A 26,322-nucleotide genomic window follows, 5' to 3' on the forward strand; every position below is an offset into this window, starting at 1 on the left:
ATCCCATCAGGCATGATCACTTGCAAACATTTCACAACTCAGTGTGCCAAGCTAATTTATCAAAATATATGACCCCCTTTCAGTAATAAATGACAAGTTAACACTGTGTAGATGTGTAATGATTATTTCTCAATGATTAGTCCTTCAAGGCTATCATCACAAATCAACTTGGGTGTCTTGACCAATATACCAGTTATTAAACTAAAAGCAAGTTCAAAAACATAGTCCTATTGCCCTCCAAAATTTCAGATAGAAATACTGGAAAATAAAAGAACACCGAAGATACACGTCATACCAGAATGCTTGTAAATGCTGATAAACTGCTTCAAAAAAAAAGCTGCATACAAAACAGCTGCACACATAGAATGAGTGAAAAGTAGTAAAGATATTCTTCCTTATGGCTTGGTGTCTGTTCTCATTAGCTTTTGTATGAAATCATGGAAACTTACAATCAGAAGGAAGCAATCTGGCCTTTTGAGCCTATGCAGGCGCTTTGGAAGAACAGTTGTGCTTAGTCCCACAGCCCTGCTTTTTGTCCGTAACCCTGCTAGTTCCTCATCCTCAAGTACCTGTTTAATTCCCTTTTAAAATTATTTATTTTTATTTCATTTAGAGATACAGCACTGAAACAGGCCCTTCGGCCCACCGAGTCTGTGCCGACCATCAACCACCAATTTATACTAATCCTACACTAATTCCATATTCCTACCACATCCCCACCTGTCCCTATATTTCCCTACCACCTACCTATAACTAGGGGCAATTTATAATGGCCAATTTACCTATCAACCTGCAAGTCTTTGGCATGTGGGAGGAAACCGGAGCACCCGGAGGAAACCCACGCAGACACAGGGAGAACTTGCAAACTCCACACAGGCAGTACCCAGAATTGAACCCAGGTCGCTGGAGCTGTGAGATTGCGCCACTGTGCTAACCACTGCGCCACTGTGCCGCCCACCTGCGCCACTGTGCCGCCCACATATGGAATCAGCTTCCACCACATTTCCAGGTAGAGCATTCCAGATCTTGTTAAGTACAATGGGATGTTTTTACATTAAATGTGCTATGCAAATCTTGTAACTTATACTGTAAGTGTACCCAACAGACCTTCACTTGTACTGGAGACGATGGGAGGCAATGACAAGTACATGAAACTCTGGGAAAACTGTACTTTCTGGTGGGTCTGGGGCATGCACCCTCAGAAAACTTTAATTCTGACTCTTTATTTGCTGCATCTTGCAGCATTTTGAATTCTCTTTTAAATAGGGCATTGAATATTTTGTAGATTTTTTTTTAAAGAAATGCCAGTAGCAATGAGGGAATTTGAAACCAGTCTAATTGAAAATAATCAGAGTGGAAGTGTGGACAAATTTAGATTTGTATAAACACATTCCAAATGATGGCCCATGTGAACTGGTGATACATTATGATGAGGGACTGAAACACACTCCCCCAGAAAATTTTGAATTTTTTTTACACAAGAAATTGTTTACTTTGACTAATTTTGAACACTTGAATACTGTGCAAGTGACAGACTTTTTCCCCTAAAGCTACCGCAGCAGTCACACTACCTTTTCACAGAGACACTTAGATCAGAGGCACTCTACCCTCTCTAACTGTCCCTCAATTCACATACACTCACTTCTTCACTATTCTCACATGCTGTCTGCTCATGACTCCCAAGTTGACAAAGGCGCTCTCCCTCTCCAATAAATTCCATTCACAATAAACACCCTACCCCCACACACCTCCCCAGTTCATGGAAACACTTTTCCCTTCCAGCTACACCAGTTCATATTAACATTCATTCCCCCTCCCCTTTTAATTCATGCTACTGTTCTCCTACTGTTCACCCAGCTCACATTGATACAATCATTTCTTGCCTTTCCAGTACTGTACTTGGGCTCCCCATTCCGCTCATCTCTATTGTTCTCAGGTTCTCCACTCTCTCTCACTCTCACCCTCCAATGCGACTCTTGGGCTTTGCTCTAGCCTCTCCAGCACCACCTTTGAGCTTTCCTCTCCACTGCTCAAGGCTCCTACCTCCTTTCGTTGCTACTGCTTTAATTCTGAATGTCAGTGCAAGCTGTGATGAGGTCTCCTGATCTCACAATAGTACTCACTGCAGTGCTTTTAAAAACTATATTTTTGTGTAAAACATAGATGGTTGGTAAATATGCAGGTAGTAATGCAAATGTAAGAAAAAGGGCAGGAAAAGACCAACTGGTCCATCCACCCTGTCTCAATCTCAAAAGCAAATAGAATGTTTAATTATATTGCTTGTTTATTTGGGTGGAAGACAAAAACACCATGTTAAAACTGTACAATACCATGCTCAAACCTCAAGTACTGTGTTCAGTTCTGTTAGTCAAGACACAAGGGACTCAGTCAAGCCAAGTAAGTAGTACTGAAATAAGCGACAAGGCTGATCCCTACTGTCAAAGGATTGAGTTATAGAATCATAGAACAGTAAGCAAAGGAGGCCATTCGACTTATCGAGTCTGCTCTGACTCTTTTGAAGAGCAATCCAGTTAGTCCCAATCCCCTGCTCTTTTCCCAATCCCTGCAATTTTTTCTCCTTCAAGTATTTATCCAATTCCCTTTTGAAGGCTACTTCTGAATCTGTATCCATTAATCTATCAGGTAGTGCATTTCAAATCCTAACCACTTGTTGCATTAAAAAGCTCTACTTCATGTCGCCTCTGCGCTTTTGCCAATCACCTTAAATCTGTGCCCTCTGGTTAGCGACCCTTCAGCCATTGGGAACAGTTTCTTTGTCTGAACTCTTCATTATTTTAAACACCTCTACTAAATCTGATTGAACACAGTCTGTCACTTGACTTAGAAAAAGACATCCAAGCAACTATTATTTATGTCTGTGAAACAATTACGTCCATTCACAATGGCTTACGTCACAGGACTAATATACAATAAATTAAATTTTTTTTTAAAAATGGATTACCCCTACTCTTTTGGATATTGACTGGTGTAGGAGAGACTGGCATTGGGAACCATGCGATACTTGGCGCAACTTAGTTCCCTGTAACTTGAGAAAGCTTGCCTGCTGGACACACAAATTATATGAACACCTAATCAGAAGGAAATGAGCTCAGGAGGGAAGACACCCGAATCTTATGAATAGCCTAAGAATCCTACTAACAGGGTAATCAAGAGGTTGATGAGGTGAATAATATAACCAAGGCAAGATGAAATCAGGGAAGGCAATAGATGGGAGATGATGTAATTAAGAAACCGTTCGTCAAGCCAACCTCCTGTAAAACTATAAAATGACTACTGGAACAATGTACTAGCAGAACCCCTACAATCATTCGTGAGAGTTGGACTTCTTGCATGCTCGTAAATAAAGATTGCTTGTTTGTACAAGACATCCGACTCTCGAGGCATTTTTGGGTACTGGGACAAGCCCTCACCCTTACAATTGGCATTACATATGCCAAGCAATTTTTAATGATTTTAGCTGTGATTAGATCAAATATTTGTTACGGTTCATTCTTCTTTTTATTAAAATGGCAATTCTCAGGGATACTCTGTACTCGCACTAGTTTCCTTTACAGTCATTTCAGGGTTTATTTTTAACTTGTAAGTTTGAGTCTACACTTCATTGAAAGCCTGTGCCTGAATTACTACTGTTATCACCTATGAAATATTTGAGGTCTGATTTTTTGTTTGACAATTAATATAAAACTTTTTGTTGAACTGCATCGGTTTTATGTGTTCCCTTTACAAAATTGTTGCAAATTTTGTGAAAGAAATAGGACAACAGCACAGGTTTACACTTTACAAGTAGCATTTTAATTGATTTCTTAAATTTTATATCTAAAAATTAAACCTTACTAAGGTGGCCTGCATACACAAAAAATTAGCTCGAATCATTACTTTTTCTTTTAAGTGGTCAGTTTGTTATACCATACAACAACTTCAAAATATTCAATCAAAAAACTAGATCTGGGTTCTACTGAATTGAATATACAAATTTACATTAACCAATTAGGTGACTAGATTTTTACATGGTCAGGTTATGCAGTATGGTATTATTTTGGGTCATATTCTCTGGATAGCCCTGACTATCAAAGCTGAAACAATGATGAGTTTTGTCCATTATCTGGGTTAATAAGTGTGACATTGTGCATCCAGTGCAGAAAAAGATTCAGCCTCAGTTCCAACTTAATTCTCTCCTTCCCTTCCCCCTCCCCCGACTGCAAACAAAGGGAAATGAAAACCCTGGTAACTTGATTAAAGGCAAAATGTCCATATTGCTTCTCTTTTTATTTCTACTCACATGTCGAGGGTCTTTGGGATCAAGAGACTCTAGGACTTTTCCTAGATCATCAATCTCGTACTGTTTTTTTTCCATCTCCTTCCGCTGTCTTTCCATCTGCTGCCCCACTTTCTCAGTCTCCTGACGCAATTCCGTAATCAGCTGGATCTTCTGTGCCAATTGCTGGTGCAGCTGCTCCTTCTCAACTTCTGAAATCTACACATTGAATAGAAAGGATGTACAGAATACATCATCAAGGTAATTTTCAGGCTGATTCCATATCCAAGCTCCCAAAACACCAGTATTTTGCTAAGACTGTTATGATATGTATTGTATTCCTTATAATCTTCAAGGATATTGTATCTAGATTGTCATTTGGTCATTGGTAATAATCATACCTCCTACCTAGAAAACCACCGCTTATTATTATTTTGTATTCATCCCACAATTTAAGTTATTCCTTCTTTCCTTTTAATTCTTTATGCATCATTTTCCAACTAAATGTCGGCAGGCTACCAGCTCTCAGACCTCTGCCAGGACACGCACTAGAGAAGACCAAGATCATTCAGACACAACTTTCCTCTTGTGTGGGAAACACTACACTTGCAATGAGTCTGCAGAACAACATCTGTGCAGAGTTTTGATATGATACTGTGTGATATATTACTATAGTACATACTACATTAAAGATTAGGAATTTGCTTCAAGCAGCATTATAAAAAGTTTTGCATTCTTGAGTCCTGTTTCTAATTTATGGCCGGAATTTTACGCCACCCCAGCGTGTCAGATGGTGGCGTGGGAGTGGCATAAAATTGAGCGGCAGGCTCCGGGAGGCCTAACCACCCCGATTCCGCCTCCCCCAAATGACCATCCTAGCCTCACCAGGGCACGACCAATTCCCCTGGTGAAGTTGCCTGAACTTACCTCTGTCCCGGTTCCATTGCGTCCTCCTCGGTTGGCTGGGCTGCAGTCTCAGCAGTGGCCACCGCTCCCGGTGGTGCTGCTGAGACTAAGAGCTGCCGGCAGCTCACTGAGGCGGGACCTCCTCTCTCAAGTGGGTGGAAGTCCTGCCTCGGGCCAATTAAAGCCTGGGGATCCGTATAATACGGGACGGATCCCCAGGCTGGGCGGGAGCGAGATCGGCTCCGACATTTACGTCGGAATCCGGCTCCCGTCCGCCCAGCGTAAAATTCCGGCCAATATTTCTACTCCCTTTAGGTCTTTCTGTGCTCCATACAACTTTTCAACTGTAGACTGAAAGCAGTTAGCTTTTTAAAAATATATAAGTTTGATTTATCAAAACCTCATCTGCACAATTTGGCACTTTTCAGAGCAAACAAATTAGTAAGCAATATGTGCAGTATGCACAAATTTTGAAAAACCTTAAAATCTATTAAGCAAGTGATACAACCAAGGTGGGAGAAATGCACTGTTAATTCAGTCCCACTACTCCACAGGTCACAGCATATCATAAAAAGTTTCCCACCTACCGAAGACTAGCCAAATTAAACACTGTATTTTTCCCTCAGCACACCAAACTAAGTTTCTTTAAACAATAACAGCATTTAGTATCTATTAGAAAAGAAATAATAGGTCTTAACTACTAACGAGATAAATCTATACATGAAAAAACCCTTATTCCTGTAACCCTCATGCACACACACACACATTCAAAAAGAAATGGTTAATTGGTTTCAAAAGGGAGTTTTGGATTACAACTGTTTTTTAGGAACAGAAGGAATAATAAAAAATAATTGAGGTTCACGTTCTAGTAGGAAGTTTTCATTATGGTGAGGTGTCCCAGAGTCAGATAGTCGGATGCTACTCGAAGTCTCTCCAGGTGAGGTTGATGAACAATCTGTGATGGGTAGCTGTTCACGGCAATTTAACTTCAGCAGGCGTCACATAGGTCTTCCATCAGGGGTGTAGCAACAGGTCTGCTTAGGTTTTGAAGCAGCAGTCTAGCAGTAGAAGAATTCTTCAGATTTCAGGATTTTCTTGGAACACAGGAGGCAGCAGAAATCTGCTACCTTTCAAATGCAGAATTCCTTTTCAAGAGATGAGAGTCTCCTTTATAGAGAGAGAGGTAGCACTTTTCTGGGTCTTGTCTCTCTGGCTCCAGGCAGATCAAGCAAAGATTTCAAAATGCCTGCTTTGTCCAAGTCACAGGCTTTTAAAGGGTCCAAAGTGAAAAAGGCACCTTCCTGAACATGGTCCATGTGTGGATACAGTGTCTTCCCCTTGTCACTCAAGCTGCTCTGAAGAAAAGTCAAACCCCTGTGATTTCCTTGAAACTGTTGACCTTCCTGTCCTTTTACAAGTTTAACTTCCTTTCAAAACACCCATAAAATTCAACTCTTTATTCTGAACCTCCTTTCAAAACATTGCTGGGATTCCAATTATTTTTGCAGGTGTCTTTCACTGAGCAAATTCCTTTCATTTTTTTTGAAACACATAGAAGTCAAAGATTTTAGTACAAAAATAAAACCTTTTGTGACACAAGTAAAGTAATTTAAAATTGATGTTCAAAACTCTATGATGAATTCAATTTTAGGTATGGCACACGGATGTATAGTTACAGTGAGAAATAGAGACTTTCTACATGTACTACAGTAACTTATGACATCAACTAATAAAGGAATGGATATTCAAATGAGTGTTACGTTTACTGCCTACTTTTGCAGTGGTTTTATCTCAAAGTAATGATGTCAACCAGGCACTACAGTGGTCGAGATGACTCATTACAGTGTGAACAGAATTCAGTAATTGAGAGGAGGAATTACTAGCAATGGTAATATTTTTAACATTGTTTTCATATCGTTAATAGATGCAAATAGAGAATCACCACACTACTAATACTTTTAAAAAAAATATTCCTCTCCTCTCATATATAATTTAAATTGCTTTTATAACGAAGCAAGATTAAATCATGATTATAACTAAGATCGTGCCATTTAGAAAATTATACTTTAGTTTTCTTTTCTGATCTTTAACTCATGGTCCTCTCTCAAATTTCTGAAAACAGTAATCAATTCAGTTTGCTTTAAAACTCCAGTTCACCAATTGTGAGGTACTCGATATGTAAAAAAAAAGCAGGGCTTACTGCCAGTAGAATGCGCTTACTATGGCAAAGTTAGCTGTTTATACTCAACAATAAACGTTACCATATGCTCATAGGAAAATCAAGGTCAGCATATTCGCTACGGTCCTTTTAAAAAGTAGGGAATCAATAGTGTTAGAAAAATCTGTTTCTATACAGAACATATCAAAGGGATGTCTTTGGGTAGGCAATAAAACTATTTAAACTTCCTTCAGAAACTCAAAGTTTTATAGAAAAGATTTTTTTTTTAAAGTTAATGAAATAAACTGGAATGACAAATTGATAGGCAAGACAGAAGACAAACAAAGGGAAACTTTCAAACAGAATATGATTAGGACACAAATTAGTGATATTTCTACAAGTAGTAAAGGAGGAGAAGCAAATCATTACCGTCAAGGAGAAAATACTATTTTTGCACAGTACATTAGGCCTACTTTAATCAAATTAATTTAGATATATTGTTGGGTAAAATAAATGCTTACTATGCTGTGGTCAGACTGGAATTCTCTGGAAGTAGAGGCAGAGGGCTCAAAAGGTGTAGCGGGAAAGCACAACTGTTTCACCTAATAGAAAGAAGCCTGTCCTGACGACATAATAGGCAAACGTCGACATAAAAAGTTAGACTAAAAAAGAAATCATGCCATATGACTCTTAACAGATAGGTATATACATAGATTGTATACAGATTATAGACAGGTATATAGGGGAGTAGGTGGTTTTGTGGTAATGCCACTAGACTAGTAATCCAGAGGCCAGGCTAATGCCCTGGGGATACAAGTTCAAATCTCACCACGGCAGTATTTTTTGTTATTTTTATTTGTTTTTAATTTGATACAGCACTGAAACAGGCCCTTCGGCCCACCGAGTCAGTGCCGACCATCAACCACCCATGTATACTAAACCTACACTAATCCCATATTCCTACCACATCTCCACCTGTCCCTATATTTCCCTACCACCTACCTATACTAGGGGCAATTTATAATGGCCAATTTACCTATCAACCTACAAGCCTTTTTGGCTGTGGGAGGAAACCAGAGCACCTGGCGAAAACCCACGCAGACACAGGGAGAACTTGCAAACTCCACACAGGCAGTACCCAGAATTGAACCCGGGTCGCGGGAGCTGTGAGGCTGCAGTGCTAACCACTGCGCCGCCCTATAAATTCAATTTATTAGTAAAAAATCAGGAACTGAAAGCTAGTTATCATTTTTAGATGAAACTATCATCTATTGTCGTAAAAATCCATCTGGTTCACAAATGTCCTTTAAGGAAGGAAATATGCTGTCCTCACCTGGCCTACATGTGACTCCAAACACACAGCAATGTGGCTGACTCTTAAACGTGTTCTGAAATGGCCTATTAAGCCACTTAAGTGTCCAAGGCAATTAGGGATGGACAACAAATGCTGGCCTTGCCAGTGAGGTTCAATCCCAAGAAAGAATAAAAAAAAACACCATTGGATTTCTTGAGGTGTTAGTCACAGATAGGACTTTATTTTACAATACGGCTGACGTAAACAATGGCGGCCTGCACTTTGCACAGCCGGTGCAATATTCAGCACGGTGTCTCATTTAAATGGCTGGGGCGGACCACCCACCCCAATGACATGGAAGGGGGCGGGCGGTCTGTCCCCGGCAATGGCGTCAGCAGCCTTTGCACAAGATTTGCCGCCATTTTTAAAGAGCTTTGAGCCCTTCCATTTAATTTCAATATTTGAAGAGAGATGTTGCAAAAACTTTTTAAAACATTTAATTTGCCGCTCTCCCACCCCCACAAATAACCATGCAGTGCATTACTTGCCCTCTCCCCACCAAAACACTTCCCCTGCCCACCTGACCTTCCCCCACACCAAAGTTCATAAACTATAAACTTTACTCCTTTCCACCATCCCCTCCACCAATGAAACTACTTTAACGCTGCTTCCCCCACCCTGCACTGTATCTGCTCCCCCTACCCACCAGTGTCTCTCTTCGGATCCCCAGACGGGTATCAGAAGGCACGGTGTGCCGGCCACTGGCACCAATATCGCACGGCGACAGAAGGTGGAGGCGAGCGGGCAATTAATTCCTCGATTTAAATATGTAAATTTTGCCTTCCCGGTGTCAAGACCCATGGTGGGCCTCTGCCGTAGACATTTTCTGGTTCACCCCCCCCTCCCCCACACACCACCAGCCCTAACGTCCGGGGGGGCTGTAAAATTCAGCCCATAGTCTTGGATATGGTACATGATTGTAAATTTTACCTTCAATCTTGACCTGTACTTTTAATAGGTAAATTCAAAATTATTGTAGCGATTTACAAAGTGCTGAGGGTAATCAGATAGGTTAGATTAGGGAGGACCAGTGGACAGAGGGACAAGATACATAAGCCTAGAACTAGGCTAAATGTCAGGATGCACTTTTCATAGAAAGTCACTGACCTCTGGAACAAGTAGCTGGCACATTATTACATTGTATGAACAACTACTATATTTCTGTAGGTTGCAACTAGCTGCATTTTGGACAGGTTGAAATTTGAGGAGGACGGGAGACCAAAAGGGGCAGTTTTGAATAACTGCATCTAGAGGTGGCAAAACACATAATAAAAATTAATTTCATGATGATGCTGCTGAGGTAGGAGTGGAGGTTGCAAAGTTACACAGGTAGGAAGGAAACAGCCATTTTGGGAAACAGGAAATGGAAATTAAAGCGTAGCTCAGGGTCGAACAGAATGCCTTGGTTTTGCAGTCTGAGAAAAAAGCCAGGCAGGGAAAGGAATCAATGGTTCCCATCTTATTGATGTTAAGTTGGAGAAAATTATTGCTCATTATGACTTGGGGCTAGATTTTTAGTCCCTGCTGGGGCCGGAAACAAAAGCGGGCAGGCGTGGAATTTCGCGTCACCGGCCTGCATGCTGGTTCCCTAGCTCCAACCCACACCCCAGGCCATTTTCCTGGAGGCGGGATGTCGGGGGTGGGGGAGGGGGTAGGGCTACCCACCTACAAGTGGCTGGAAACCAAATGTCCCAATTAAAGGCCTATTTTAATGGAGGCCAACTTGGATTTTCTAGTCAAGCTCCAGGTTACCAGAGGCAGCAGGGGACAGGTTAGCTGGCTGAAGGTGACCTCCCAGTGGCAGACCAGGGGGCCAACACACTGTGCAGGCTTAGAGGCTCGCGCTGACTGCAGCGAGAGCCACAGGCCGCCCTGTGGACGGGCTCCCTCCCACAGTGGTGGCCCTGCTGCAAAGGCCATTTTTTATTTAAAATTTTAAAAACTTGTAGAGAGGCTGCCTCCATTTTGAAGTGCCCTCTCCCTCACTTACCTGCTGCTTTCAAGCTGGAAGGCCTTTGATTAGCCCTCCAGCTTTGAGACCCCACCAGCTGTCCTCAATTGAATGGTGAGTCAGCCCTCTGGCCAATAATTTATCATTCTGGGGAAAATCACACTGACTGACTGTTACCCAAAGAGTGCGAGCTTCTAACCCCCATTTTTGCCTGATGGCAGGGTTCAGACAACTGTAGGGAAAATACTGCCCTTGATGTCAGACAGGCAATCTGAACAGTACAAGATACTTGGGTGGTCGAGAGAGTTGGCAGAAAGGTAGAGTAGACAGATGAATGCTATCCTCATGCCTGCAGATGAGGAAGAGAAGGGTCCCAAAGATGGAACTTTGGGAGGCTCTGGAGGCGACCAGTTGGCGGTCAGGAAGCCATTGCTGCAGATGCTTTTGCTGCATTTGGGTAGATAGGAATGGATCGGTGCTAAAATGTCAGACTACTCCCGAACTACCAATATGCAAATCAGTTAGATAATGACTGAAATGTTTGTTCAAGACATAAAATGTATCTTCTTGGAACTTAACAGCATTATATATTCAAAATTCCTAAATTACAAATTCTCATGAGCATTTATTCATAAAGTACCTATGAAGGTACATCCAGAATGACAGCACTATTATTCATACCATTACCAGGAAAATTTAAATTGATACTTAATTACATTACCTCACCAGCAGGATTTTCTGACCTTATTGTCCAACCACAGAAGAATACATATCAGCTGTATGCATTTCTTTGGAGTTGCTGTACCCACCCTAGAGTTCATCCATGTAGAAAATTTTTACCGATGAAATAATCTCCAACTGCAGGTTTGTAGCTCCTAGTCATATAAATCTTAATTAACCAATACATACCCGCTTTTGTGCTGCTAACTTCTCCAGATTTTTCAGCTCTTCAACTGTTCTCAACACTTGCTGTTGTGTCTTTTCTTTTTCACTCTGTAGTTGCCGTAATGATTCTTCAGCTATGAAAAATGACCATAAGAGCAGCTTACGTGAAAATGTGAACATTAAGTTGAGTTCTTGCTTGTATTTTCTTTGCTTTATGTATTGTTTCAACTGGAACGCACAATCACTGTACACTGGGAAATTTTCATTTTGTATTTTAGAAATCAGACTTGCAATTGAAATTTCCAAGAAAGTTATTACAATGGAATCCACTCCCTCAATCAATTAATCACAATAATACACAAGCCACACTCCTACTTTATAGTTGCTGTTTCATGGTTTTTTTTTTAGATATATAAATGTGTGAAAATACAACTTTGAATATATATTTTAGATCTTCATACCTTTATAATGATAGGGTAGGCAGTGGCATAGTGGTATTATCACTGGACTAGTAACCCAGAGCATTTCTCTGGGGACATTGGTTTGATTTCCACCACAGCAGAAGGTGGAATTTGAATTTAATTAATAAATCTGGAATTAAAAGCTAGTCTCATGATGGCCATGAAACCATTGTCGATTGTTGGAAAAACCCATCTGGTTCACTAATGTCCTTGAGGGAAGGAAATCTGCTGTCCTGACCTGGACTGGTCTACATGTGACTCCAGGCCCACAGCAATATGGTTAACTCTTACATGCCCTCTGAAATGGCCGAGCAAGCCACTCAGTTGTACCTAACCGCTACAAAGTCAATAAAAAGGAATGAAACCGGACGGACCACCCGGCATCGACCGAGGCACCAGAAACAACAACGGCAAACCCAGCCCTGTCGACCCTGCAAAGTCCTCCTTACTAACATCTGGGGACTTGTGCCAAAGTTGGGAGAGCTGTCCCACAGACTAGTCAAGCAACAGCCTGACATAGTCATACTCACGGAATCATACCTTACAATGTCCCAGATACTGCCATCACCATCCCCGGGTATTCCTGTCCCACCTGCAGGACAGACCCACCAGAGGTGGTGGCACAGTGGTGTACAGTAGGGAGGGAGTTGCCCTGGGAGTCCTCAACATCGACTCCGGACCCCATTAAGTCTCATGGCATCAGGTCAAACATGGGCAAGATAACCTCCTACTGATTACCACCTACTGCCCTCCCTCAGCTGATGACTCAGTACTCCGCCATGTTGAACACCACTTGGAGGAAGCACTGAGGGTGGCAAGGGCACAAAATGTACTCTGGGTGGGGGAATTCAACGTCCATCACCAAGAGTGGCTTGGTAGCACCAATACTGACCGAGCTGGCCGAGTCCTAAAGGACATAGCTGCTAGACTGGGGCTGCGGTAGGCGGTGAGGGAACCAACAAGAGTGACCACCGCACAGTCCTTGTGGAGACGAAGTCCCGCCTTCACATTGAGGATACCGTCCATCGTGCTGTGTGGCACTACCACCGTGCTAAATGGGATAGATTTTGAACAGATTTAGCAATGCAAAACTGGGTATCCATGAGGTGCTGTGGGCCATCAGCAGCAGCAGAATTGTACTCAACCACAATCTGTAACCTCATGGCCCGGCATATCCCCCACTCTACCATTACCATCAAGCCAGGAGACCAACCCTGGTTCAATGAAGAGTGCAGGAGGGCATGCCAGGAGCAGCACCAGGCATACCTCAAAATGAGGTGTCAACCTGGTGAAGCTACAACACAGGTCTATCTGCGTGCCAAATTGCATAAGCAGCATGCGATGGACAGAGCTAAGCGATCCTATAACCAACGGATCAATTCTAAGCTCTGCAGTCCTGCCACATCCAGCCGTGAATGGTGGTGGACAATTAAACAACTAACTGGAGGAGGTGGCTCCACAAATATCCCCATCCTCAATGATGGGGAGCCCAGCACTTCAGTACGAAAGATAAGGCTGAAGCATTTGCAACAATTTTCAGACAGAAGTACCGAGTTGACGATCCATCTTGGCCTCCTCCCAAGTCCCCAGCATCACAGATGCCAGACTTCAGCCAATTCGATTCACTCCACGTGATATCAAGAAACAACTGAAGCCACTGGATACTGCAAAAGCTATGGGCCCTGACAATATTCCGGCAATAGTACTGAAGACCTGTGCTCCAGAACTTGCCGCGCCCCTAGCCATGCTGTTCCAGTACAGCTACAACACTGGCATCTACCCTGCAATGTGGAAAATTGCCCAGGTATGTCCTGTACACAAAAAGCAGGACAAGTCCAACCCAGCCAATTACCGCCCCATCAGCCTACTCTCAATCATCAGTAAAGTGATGGAAGGTGTCATCAACAGTGCCATCAAGCCGCACTTGCTTAGCAATAACCTGCTCAGTGACGCTCAGTTTGGGTTCCGCCAGGGCCACTCAGCTCCTGACGTCATTACAGCCTTGGTTCAAACATGGACAAAAGGGCTGAACTCAAGAGGTGAGGTGAGAGTGACTGCCCTTGACATCAAGGCAGCATTTGACCGAGTATGGCATCAAGGAGCCCTAGCAAAACTGAGGTCAATGGGAATCAGGGGGAAAACCCTCTGCTGGCCGGAGTCATACCTAGCGCAAAGAAAGATGGTTGCGGTTGTTGGAGGTCAATCATTTGAGCTCCAGGACATCACTGCAGGGGCTCCTCAGGGTAGTGTCCCAGGCCCAACCATCTTTAGCTGCTTCATCAATGACCTTCCTTCAATCATAAGGTCTGAGGTGGGGATGTTCGCTGATGATTGCACAATGTTCAGCACCATTCGTGACTCCTCAGATACTGAAGCAGTCTGTGTAGAAATGCAGCAAGACCTGGACAATATCCAGGCTTGGGCTGAGAAGTGGCAAGTAACATTCGCGCCACACAAGTGCCAGGCAATGGCCATCTCCAACAAGAGAGAATCTAACCATCTCCCCTTGACATTCAACGGCTTTACCATCGCTGAATCCCCCACTATCAACATCCTCGGGGCTACCATTGACCAGAAACTGAACTGGAGTAGCCATATATGTGGCTACAAGAGCAGGTCAGAGGCTAGGAATCCTGAGGCGAGTAACTCACCTCCTGACTCCCCAAAGCCTGTCCACCATCTACAAGGCACAAGTCAGGAGTGTGATGGAATACTCTCCACTTGCCTGGATGGATGCAGCTCCAACAACACACAAGAAGCTCGACACCATCCAGGACAAAGCAGCCCGCTTGATTGGCACCCCATCTACAAACATTCACTCCCTCCACCACCGACGCACAGTGGCAGCAGTGTGTACCATCTACAAGATGCACTGCAGCAATGCACCAAGGCTCCTTAGACAGCACCTTCCAAACCCGCAACCTCTACCAACTAGAAGGACAAGGGCAGCAAATACATGGGAACACCACCACCTACAAGTTCCCCTCCAAGTCACACACCAACCGGACTTGGAACTATATAGTCGTTCCTTCATTGTCGCTGGGTCAAAATCCTGGAACTCCCTTCCTAACAGCACTGTGGGTATACCTACCCCAAATGGACTGCAGCGGTTCAAGAAGGCAGTTCACCACCACCTTCTCAAGGGCAATTAGGGATGGGCAATAAATGCTGGCCTAGCCAGCGATGCCCACATCCCTGACTGAATAAATAAAAACCTTTATAATGATCTGGTTATCACATATAGTTGTGAAATTGATGCAGTGCTATAACGCTGTCAATGTCACAGAACTAGCAGTTTCACATTGAAAATGAAACCGTTTGGGGAAAAAAACATGATAAGTTTACTTTATAAATGCCAACTATGAGAAAAGGAACTCTCAGATGTTGAATTTTATTGTTTCAAATAACATTTATTTTCAGAAGATCTACTATCTTTCAGTACTAAAATAATGTTCTCGTGATTTGAACATTATGCAATAATTTTAAAGAAATGTAAAATGGGTTCTCTTTCCCGCAAGTGTTCCAGTGGTGCTACCTCACTTAAGTGGTCACTTCTTATCTAGTTTGACATTAAAAATGTTGATGAGCTGTTCAAAGAGTGGATGGAATCACACTGAGCCTGATCCACACCTCATCTAACAATACACCCAAGTAGACGTTCCAGCAGGGGTCATTACTGTGGCTGCTGTTTCACTACTGGAACTTCAGGTTTGAAGAAACTGTATTGGGAGGAGATTGGAATTTCTCAGGAGACACGCAGGCCTGGAACCCAGGGCAGGGCACCCCTGTGATTCTCTGATACAGACCTGAAGGTCCTCCTGGTGGCCATGAGGGAGAGTAGGGAGGTCCTCTTCCCAGAAGGAGGCAGGAGGAGGCCATTCACCCAGACTAAGCAGACCTGGATGGACATAACTGACACAGTCAGCAGAAGAAGTGTGGTCTGCAGTTGTATTCAGTGTTGGAAAAAGTTCGATGGCCTGATACCCCTGTGGCAAGGCGAGTGCTACCCCAACCCTCTGGACAGGTCTCTGGGTATTCACCCTCCAGCAAACACACCAGCTGAGGAATCTCAGGGCACATGCTGCTCCTGAACATGGGAGGAATGTGTGCCCAGGGCACTTACTGACCCCTCAGAATGGTTCAGAGTCAAAGAACTGCTGAGGACCGGCAAGCATTGAGCTGGCATGGCCAAAGAGGACAGCAGTGCCTTATTATGCTCTCTTTTGCCCTTGCAGGACAAATGGGCTCATAATGCCTGGGAGAGAGCCCAGACTGGTGGAGGGGTCCCCAACCTTCAAGTGATCACAGCCATGGAGGGGAGACTGATAGAAATAGCCAGAATCGCAGACCGCGAGGGAGTCGGCCATGGTGAGACAGACACTCCTGGTAGAGATCGTGATCAGCGAGGGCAATGCGCTCATTAAGGGGGAGCCTTGAACTCTACCCTATCCAACAACATACCCAGCACTGAGTTGCACTGGGAAGCCTCAGCACTGCAGAGGCTAATCCTCTCCAACACTCGCTCTCATGATCTCTCCTTGCGTCTCCCACAGGTGCAGGCATCTAGCCATGGAGACCATCTCCCTCACTATCACAGAGCCAAGAGCAGCAGCAGAGCTCCAAGGAAGCACCATTACACCTTACAAAGTGTATGGCTCACCAGCGCAGATACAGCTTCCTCAGTGGGTCCTCACACGATATTAAATAGAGTTGCACCGGGTGCAGACACAGAGGCAACTTGGGCAGTTCCCTTAGAGGAAGGAAAACAGACACAGCTATGCTTAGCTGGGAGCAGATGCATGGCCTCAGGAGTCACTCAAGAAGGAGGCTCTACCTAGACTAGCAGCAGCAGCAGCTGTGCTCCCACATGTTGGAATTCCTTGAGGCAGTGCAGAGAATGGAGGAGTCCATCCAGCTCATGTGCTTCACCATGGCTCACGAGTGTAAGCACATAAGCTCCTCCATTGAGAGTGGCCAACCTCATGGAGGAGCCACATGCAGCTGCATTTGGAGTGCATGCAGGAACTGTGCACTTACATACACAGGATGCATGCCACACTATCTAGCATGGACCGGTCAGTGGCGCTGAAGGCACAGGGATGTCTGGAGGGGATATCAGGTGCTCTCTACTAGCCATCCAGAGCACCAATAACAGCTGAGGAGGTCATCGAGAAGCATGAAGTTGCCATCCCTCACGAGCGCATCTTTATCTTCAGTCTCCTTGGCCCCTTTGACAGAGTGAACTTCTGTGCAGCAGAGCCCAGTGATGAAGGCTACCCCTGCAATGATTCATGTGCAGCAGCCTCTGGAGATGTCCCCCATGGGAACCTCCATGACGAGGAGGACTACCACATGCATCTCAGCCACAGGCTGAGACAAATGAGTAGGCTGCCTCCACCTCCTCCGCGGCCACAATTGTGTACTGCACAGAAGTGGCTGAGCACAAAGGTCGCGCAGAGCACTGAGTAATTCACTGGGGTTTGCCTCACCTATAAATGTGCACTGTTTTCCTTTATGAGCACCATGTAAATAATGATACATGAGGCCAGACGTATTAGCCTCCTTTTATTAATGGTGGGACAAAAGAGGTATGAAGCAATGAAGGAGAGCAAGGGTTTGTCATGGGTGACTGTGAAATCTCTGGCCAATTCGCATCCTTCATTGGCAGTGTTTCGACCAAGGTGGGAACAGTGCACTGTCTTTTCTAGTTCCACTTCTCCACAGGTCACAACATATATTTAAATGTTTATCCAGTTACTGATACGATCAATCATCTACTCTACTCTTTATCCATAATAAAATACACCAAACAGGTTTCTTGAATAAACAACAAAATTATCAGTTTACTATAAAACAAGACTTATCCAGTAAAGAAGCAGAGCATTAACACACAGATTGAAATATGAAAGTTCCCTTTTTAAATACCCACCATGCACACACTCACACACACTGGTTAAAGAAAAATAAAGAAATTTTCAATGCAGAGCTATTTTACAAAAAAAAGTCAAAAAAATACTTTGGCCAAATACTTGCTAATTCATGAAGAAGAAAAAAAAGATATGAAAGATTGTCAGTTGTCCGTTTTGGTCTGACGTCCGGGTACACGGAGACGAGTCACTGGGATCTTTTCTGGAGCAGTTCGTTCAGGAGATGTCGAGAATTAATCTGGCAGGCTACCCCAGAGAAATGTGGCATCAGGGGTGTCAGTTATCAAACTCTGGATTCGCAGTGATTTTTCAAAGAGGTAGAGAAAGAGGAGCGGATGCACGGGATTTCTCAGGGTCTCTTAGAGAGGTGCAAGAAAAATGAGCTTGATGTTTCTTTTCAGCAGGCTACAAAGCCAACTGCTTTCAAACACAGTCCACACCCAAACTGAACCAAAACAATGGGCTGGATTTTATACGGACTGTGGTGTTGCGGGGTCGGGGTGGGGGTGGCGGTGGTATGAAGATTGCCCCAGAAGAGGCCCGCCACGGACCTAGATGTTGGCAGGGCCCATCCTGATCTTGCCGGTGGCAGCAAGGCCTCAGAGCGGCCCCCTCCGTCCCTGCTACTTGGGGGGGGGACCTCAATACCTCAATTTAAATATGTAAAATAATTAACTTACCTGCATTAATGAAATTCCCGTCGCCTCCTGATGTGCCGCCGTGATCTTCATCGTGGTGGCCGGCGCTGTCCTGCCTTCTGATTCCCGTCTGGGTAAATGAGGCATGACACCCGTTTTGGGGAGGAGGGGAGTAGGAGGTAAATTTATCAGTGCGGGAGGGAGCGGGGTGAAACTTACTTGATTGGTCTAGGGGATGATGGGAAGGTGTGAAGTTTCTGACCTTTGTTTGAGGGGGTGGGTAGCAGGGGAGGGGAGGGGGGGAGGAAGGTCACATACAGAAGGTGAGTATTTTGGGGGGGGGGGGGGGGGTGTAGGGAAGAGGACAAGGGTTGAAATTTAAGTTTATTGGGGAGGTGGCAGAGGGGCTGGAAATATTTATTTCATTATTTCTAATATATTTTAAAGTAATGCCCCTTTAAAAATGTAAAGCAAATGTATGGGCTGGAAGCCCTTTAAAAATGGCACCTGCACCTGCGCAGTGGCGCTGGACGCCGTTGCCAGGGACCACTCGCCCTCATCATCGGGGGAGGGGGGTGGTCTGCCCTGGCCATGTTAATGAGCTGCCGCGTACAAGATCATGGCGGCTCCGCGGAGTAAAACCCGTGCATGTGGGCTGTCATCTTTTACGGCTGCTGCCACATTTGGCGGCGGCAACATAAAATCCAGCCCAATATCTCAGAAGCAAAACCAACTTCTGATCCACAAATTGTGACATGTCACTTCTCTGTAAATATCTCCCCCAAGTCACCAAGATTTCTGTTGTTTATTGAGCTTCTTTGGCCTGTGAAGCAGCGCCTGGAGTGGCTATAAAGGCCAATTCTAAAGTGACAGACTCTTCCACAGGCACTGCAGATAAAATTGGTTGTCAGGGCTGATACACAGTTGGCTCTACCCTTGCGCTTCTGTATTTTTTCCTGCCAACAGCTAAGTCTCTTCGACTCGCCACTCATTAGCCCCACCTTTATGGCTGTCCACCAGCTCTGGCGATCACTGGCAGCTGACTCCCACGACGTGTGGTCAATGTCACAGGACTTCATTTCGCGTTTGTAGACCTCTTTAAAGTGGAGACATGGATGGCGGTGGGTCTGATACCAGTGATGAGCTCACTGTACAATGCGTCCTTGGGGATCCTGCCATCTTCCATGCGGCTCACATGGCCAAGCCATCTCAAGCGCCACTGGCTCAGTAGGGTGTATAAGCTGGGGATGTTGGCCGTCGCGAGGACTACTGCGTTGGAGATGCGGACCTCCCACCTGATGCCAAGGATTCTCCGGAGGCAGCGAAGATGGAATGAATTGAGACGTCGCTCTTGGCTGACATACGTTGTCCAGGCCTCGCTGCTGTAGAACAAGGTACGGAGGACACAGGCTCGATACACTCGGACTTTTGTGTTCCGTGTCAGTGAGCCATTTTCCCCACACCCTCTTGGCCAGTCTGGACATAGCAGCGGACGCCTTTCCCATGTGCTTGTTGATTTCTGCAGAGAGACAAGATACTGGTGATAGCTGAGCCCATGTAGGTGAACTCTTGAACCACTTCCAGAGCGTGATCGCTGATATTGATGGATGGAGCATTTCTGACGTCCTGTCCCATGATGTTCATTTTCTTGAGACTGATGGTTACGCCAAATTCATTGCAGGCAGCTGCAATCCTTTCGATGAGTCTCTGCAGACACTCTTTTGTGTGGGATGTTAATGCAGCATTGTCAGCAAAAAGGAGTTCCCTGATGAGGACCTTCCGTACTTTGGTCTTCGCTGTTAGACGGGCAAGGTTGAACAACCTGCCATGTGATCTTGCGTGGAGGAAAATTCCTTCTTCTGAAGACTTGAACGCATGTCAGAGCAGCAGGGAGAAGAAGATCCCAAACAGTGTGGGTGCGAGAACACAGCCCTGTTTCACACCATTCAGGATAAGAAAGGGGTCTGATGAGGCACCGCTATGTTGAATTGTGCCTTTCATATTGTCATTGGAATGAGGTGATGATACTTAGTAGCCTTGGTGGACATCCGATCTTTGCTGGTAGTCTGAAGAGACCACGTCTGCAGGCGACTTCCAAGGCTTTGGTGAGACCTATGGAAGCAACGTAGAGGGGCATCTGTTGTTCGCAGCATTTTTCCTGTAGCTGGCGAAGGGAGAACAGCATGTCAATGGTGGAACTCTCTGCTCGAAAGTCACACTGTGCCTCAGGGTAGACACGCTCAGCCAGCTTCTGGAGTCTGTTTAAAACGACTCGAGCGAAGACTTTCCCCACAATGCTGAGCAGGGAGATTCCACGGTAGTTGTTGTAGTCACCCTTGTTCTTATAGAGGATGATGATATTGGCATCACGCATGTCCTGTGGTACTGCTCCCTCATCCCAGCACAGGCAAAGCAGTTCATGGAGCGCTGAGAGTATAGCAGGCTTGGCACTCTTGATTATTTCAGGGCTAATGCCGTCCTTCACGGGGGCTTTTCCACTGGCTAGAGAATCAATGGCTTCACAGAGTTCCGATTTTGTTGGCCGTTCGTCCATCTCATCCATGACTGGCAGAGACTGGGCTGCATTGAGGGCGGTCTCAGTGACAACATTAAGGCATGTGATATCCAGAAAAGGTTTGTTTTCAAACAAGACCTCTCAATGTCCTTTTAGCGAACTTCCACCAACAAAACAAAGTACAGCATCTATGAAATCTTTTCAGCCTTCTAAAATGAATCCATTTCTACAATTTAAATAGAAGTCCTCAAAAAATATTGAACAAAAAATGAAAGCACTTTCATAACAGCAATAAAAGTTTACATGTTCCAGGCTGCATTTTCAATGGAAGTGTTAGCGCAGCAGCTAAGAGTGAGTTCCATGCTATGCCATTCATCCAGGGTCAGAGGGACTCAGTTGAAACATGGCTGAATCAGGTGATCCCTGACAGTCATGGCATTGTGACGAGACCCGCGCCAACTCCGGCCACCTCCCTGTGCAGCCAGGGCACCTTGGTGTTCTGAATCTTCCCTCTCTGCCTCCTCTTCCAAGTCCTGCTCCTCCTCTTCCTGCAATCAGCTGTGTCCTTCCAGGGGCTCACCGTCCTCAAGGTCCACACCTCTCTGGACAGCCATGTTATGAAGTGCACAGCAGACCATGACAACAGGCGAGACCCCTGCATGAGTGTATTGCAGGGCACCACCGAACAGGCTGGGCAACAGAACTGCATCTTCAGAAGTCTGGTGGCCTGCCCAATGGTTGTCCGCGTGGGCAGATGATTCCGGTTGTATCAACTCTGTGCTTCTGCCTGAGACTCTCAGAGGGGTGAGTAGCCATCTCTTCAAGGGATATCCCTTGTCACCTCGAATCCATCTACACACTTTGGGGGTGGAGTGAAGATGATTCCCTGCAGCTGGGGGAAATTCAGCAATGGCAGCGAAACCCATTGCCCTTTGTGCCTGCAGGGTCACATGTATCTGGAAGCTCTCACAAATAGGGTGTCAGTGACCTGTGAGATGCAGTGGTATGCTGCCATTTGCGAGATGCGACTAAGGTTCGCAGCTAATCCTTGGAAGGAACCAGAAGTGAAGAAGTTCAAGTCTTGCCCTCTCCTCTTATGCCCCTGCGATATCAGGAGGGTGATGACCCCCTGCACTGACCAAGCGATTACTGCCCACTCTCCCCGCCACCTGCGCTGAGCCGATGGCACCTCTCTCCTAATGGGTGAGTCACCCACTGTGCTGATCACCCTTTCATGGGGTCCAGTTAATTACCTGGGGTGGTCATGACTGGCTCCCCACTGCGTCTGCCTCCATTCTGCTGGTCTGCCCAGACAGCGTGTGCAGTCTGTGTACCCCTGTGAAAATCACAACATGCCCCTTAACGAGCTCTGAGCAATATGGCCTTCATAATGGATCAGACAGGATCACGGGGCTGCCATACCACCGCCCTAGTGAAACTGGCTGACGCCAGGAACAGCACTGAAAAACTGGCATTCTGGCCACTGCCAGTATTTTCAGCCCCTCCCACCTCTGCTCCCACCCACGACGGGACCCGAAAATTCAGCCTCTAATTTGCAAGGTTTTGTACGATGCCCGGTGGTCCATTTACCATATAGGAAATTCTTAGATGAATTTGGGTTATTAACATAATAGATTGAAATATTCTTGAGCGCTTTATTCAATAAAACTTGTCAATTTTTGAAAGAAGTTAAAAATTAAATTCTTTTTACAACTTTAATTGATCTTTCACCATTAAAGAACAAAGCAATTCAAGAGCATGGTTCTGGATTATAATTCTTTAACTCTTTACCTTTCTGAATTTTCTTCTCTTTATCTTCCAGCTGTACATCCAGTGCTTGATGAAGTTTTGCTCTCACTTCATTTTTTCCCGGATCTTCCTCATCAAACTGAATTTTTCCAACATTTATACGCTGCACTGGGTTTGTGATATGTTCCTCTTGGATGTAGAGGTTTCTCTTGTATCTGGCTTTCCCAATGTATGGGCTCTCGTTCGGGATTTCTTCCAATTCAAAATCCTGTAAAATGTTTCAATTAAAAATAGAAATGTATGACTACACTTCAAAAGTACTATATTGGCTGTAAAGTGCTTTGTGAGTGTCCTGTGGCTGTGAAAGGTGCATATAAATGCAAGTCTTTCTTTCTGTGCGATACAAATTATTAAACTAAGATCAAATGATCTTTTCCACTAAGTAAAAAAAACTAAGAGATGCCCAAAGAAATTGTGAAAAGAACGTTAATGAAGTTTTGATAAAAACACTCCAAATGTGATATCAAAAAAAAAATTAAGAATATTGAATGTCAAAAGAAAGTGTTTATTAAGTACCAATAAAAGGGCTGAACTACATGAAAATCGGAATGTAAATCTGTAAGAGAAAAATACAAGGTGAAAAACAAAGTATTAGTGACTGCGTTCAGGTTCCACAATAATCATCATCATTCTTATCAGAAAATTTGATCTCACCCTCTTTTTACATATCACACAACATTCTGCAGCTGAGCAGATGGATGGACATGCTTTCAGAACTTTGCCTATAATCACTCGAATTGGTTGCCAGGAGATATTCAAGAACCAGCTGTAACTCGCACACTGATTATCTCTTGGCCTCAGTTGGAGAATAAGCTTCTGCTATGCATTCCACTTCAGGATATGGGAATCAGACGGAAAGTGGATTTGAGGTAGGAAATCAGCCGTGACCTTAGTGAATAGCGGAGCAGACTTGAGGGGCCATATGGCCTACTCCTATCTCTTATTTTCTCCTTCCCCCCTCTTCTTAAGCCAAAATCAAGAGTTTTCTTAGTAGTAAAATCACAAAATTTACATTTCAAACTATCACTCTATGATCATGTTCGACTAAGTCCTTCCCTGCTACTTTACTGTTTAATGGGAGCAAAATCAGTGTATTATTGTGTACTCTTAATGATTTCTTTGGAAACAAACACCATAAAACTCTATTGTGTTTCTATTATTTGAGTTTGCATTTTAGTATTTGAAAGGTAGCCAATAATCAATTTGTTGAAAATGATATACTGTCATAAGAGCTTTGTTTTTATTAAAAAAAATAAAGGTCTGTGTACCTTTAAGACCTGTTGCTGTGTTGTGAACAGTGACTGCATGTTGACATTTGATTTTCAGTGCAGGCTGCAAGGCAATTGGTATCCAAGCAACAGGATGGTTTAATGATTGTCTTGTGACTCTTACTGTTTGTAAAAAAGGTTTTCAGTTTCAGTTCTCCAGAGGGAAACTGAACAGCTAGCAGTGGCTGGAGTTGTGTCTTGCTGATAGACCAGAGAAAAAGACCTATTCTCTCTAAAAAAAAAAAATAAGCTCTGCATTTCAAAGGAAAAGTGCTACATTTAAGGTGAGGTTTTGACCTGCCTGAAGAGAGAGGAGAGACCCAGAGAAAAGAGGATTTGCTATACTCTGTGGAGAAACCCTGCTTTGGAGAAAGGAAGTCTGTGTTTTGGGTCGGGCAAGTTGCTGTTGCCGCCATTCAAGAATCCCTATCTCAAGTGAATTCTGCAGTTGCAGTGCTCTGTGGAGAAGGCTCCTTTGCTGATAGTACGTCCTGTTGACTTTTGTGCTTTGGAAGTAACCGAACTCAGTTTCTGCTGTTAGACTGCTACTTAAAAATTTAAATAGATCTGTTGCTGAAAGATCAGTGTGACACCTGCTGCAGATGAACTACCTTGAACGCCTACCTACCATAGACTCTTTAATTTCACCTGGTGTCTTCGAGTGGCATCTGACTGTTCGACTCTGGGACACTTCACTAATCCAGAAACAACCCAGTTTTTTTATTATCCCTAAGAAACTATTAATCAATATAACCATTTTCCCTGGTTAACTGTTAATTTTTGAATGTATGTTTGTGCATGAGGGTTAGGAAGATTAAGGAGTTATAAAATCTTTTTGTACATATAAAGTTATCGCTTAAAACTTGGTTATTAATAAATTGTTAATTTTGTTGTTGTTTAGAGAAACTTGGTTTGGTGTGCTTTATTCTGGGGATAAATAAAGTGATTAATTTGGTAGGTGGGAAACTTTACTGATATGCCGTGACCAATGGAGCAGTGAGACTGAATTAATAGTGCATTACTCCTGCCTTGGTCATAACTATACACAAATGAGCTAAAAAGGAACCACAATGTAATTGTATGAATTGTTGGATATGCAAACAGTTCAATTCAGAATATAAGACAAGTAATCATATGCTCTAATTTTGTCCCATCAACTTTGCCACCTCTTCTGCCAGAATTGGTCATCTTCAATAGATAAGCAACCTAATAAAGGAAGGTTATACATTACCGCAGTTGGAAAGTGATGCAGTGGTTCAAACTTGGCATCAATCTTATAAAATGCTAGTTCCTGTTCCAGCTGATACTGCTTATGACAGGCCCGTGTTAGCTCTGCTGTCTTCTGTTTCAGCTGTGCAGAAAAAAATTAAAATATGAAAAATAAATACCAAAGCACTATGTTGAACAAATGCCAATACTGTATTTTTTTTTTAAAAAGTGTATTCTTCTTTCGCCTCTACTTCTTGGTGTCAAATCTTGCTCCCGCAATGTTTCAAAGGCAGAAGGGCAGGTGATTAGCCAATAACATAAGCAGCATCAAGAGACAATAAATTGAGGTGTGATGCTCCCCAGTTGAAACATACCTATCTCCTTTGTTTCTGTTTAGTGATATAAAAAGAACTTGCATTTATATAGTGGCCTTTCACGACCTCAAGCAAGTCCCAAAATGCCCTACAGCTGATAAAGTACAGTGTAGTCTCTGTTCTAATGTAGGGAAATGCAAACAGCCGAGTTGTGCGCAGCAAGGTCCCACAGACAGCAATGAGATCAAGTCCAGAAAATCTCTAAGTGATGTTGGCTGATGGATACATATTGGCCACGACAATGGGAAAATTCCACTGTTGTTCTTCAAATAGTATCATGAGATCTTCTACGTCCACCTGAGAAGGCAGATGGAGACTCGGCTTAACGCCTTATCCAATAGACAGAACCGCCAACAGTGCAGCACTCCCTCAGTACTGCACTGGAGTGTCAGCCTAGATTATGTGCTCGTATCTCAGAGGAGAAAATTAAGGCTGATGCATTTAAAACAGGTTGTGCAATCAAGAAAACCCACCACACGTAAAATTAATCTAATCAATTCCACTTCACTGAGTAGCAATGTTAGTGAAATTATACTTTGCAATATTTAATTTGCATACCCAATTGTGGCGAGCAAGCAACATTTAAAGTGA

The 26,322-nt window shown here is 44.0% G+C and overlaps 1 protein-coding gene and 1 long non-coding RNA gene across 11 annotated transcripts in view; one reads left to right on the forward strand and one right to left on the reverse strand.

Annotated features, from left to right (window-relative positions):
* Positions 1-26,322, reverse strand: part of cntrl (centriolin) — a 162,990-nt gene that overhangs the window by 103,628 nt on the left and 33,040 nt on the right. For all 8 annotated transcript variants that reach the window (XM_068012358.1, XM_068012354.1, XM_068012356.1 and 5 more), the window contains exons 8-11: positions 25,380-25,499; positions 22,863-23,088; positions 11,555-11,664; positions 4,301-4,495 (exon numbers count right to left, since the gene is read on the reverse strand). In XM_068012358.1, the coding sequence (XP_067868459.1) occupies positions 4,301-4,495; positions 11,555-11,664; positions 22,863-23,088; positions 25,380-25,499 (651 nt within the window). The remainder of the gene's footprint in view (positions 1-4,300; positions 4,496-11,554; positions 11,665-22,862; positions 23,089-25,379; positions 25,500-26,322) is intronic.
* Positions 1-26,322, forward strand: part of LOC137347674 (uncharacterized) — a 38,980-nt gene that overhangs the window by 1,867 nt on the left and 10,791 nt on the right. The window contains exons 2-3 of one of the 3 annotated variants that reach the window (XR_010968989.1): positions 11,375-11,509; positions 23,567-23,749. This is a non-coding gene — a long non-coding RNA (uncharacterized lncRNA). The remainder of the gene's footprint in view (positions 1-11,374; positions 11,510-23,566; positions 23,750-26,322) is intronic. The other 2 variants (XR_010968990.1, XR_010968991.1) reach the window with 2 other exon arrangements.

The sequence above is a fragment of the Heterodontus francisci genome, chromosome 32 (assembly GCF_036365525.1).
Source record: "Heterodontus francisci isolate sHetFra1 chromosome 32, sHetFra1.hap1, whole genome shotgun sequence".
Lineage (NCBI taxonomy): Eukaryota > Metazoa > Chordata > Chondrichthyes > Heterodontiformes > Heterodontidae > Heterodontus > Heterodontus francisci.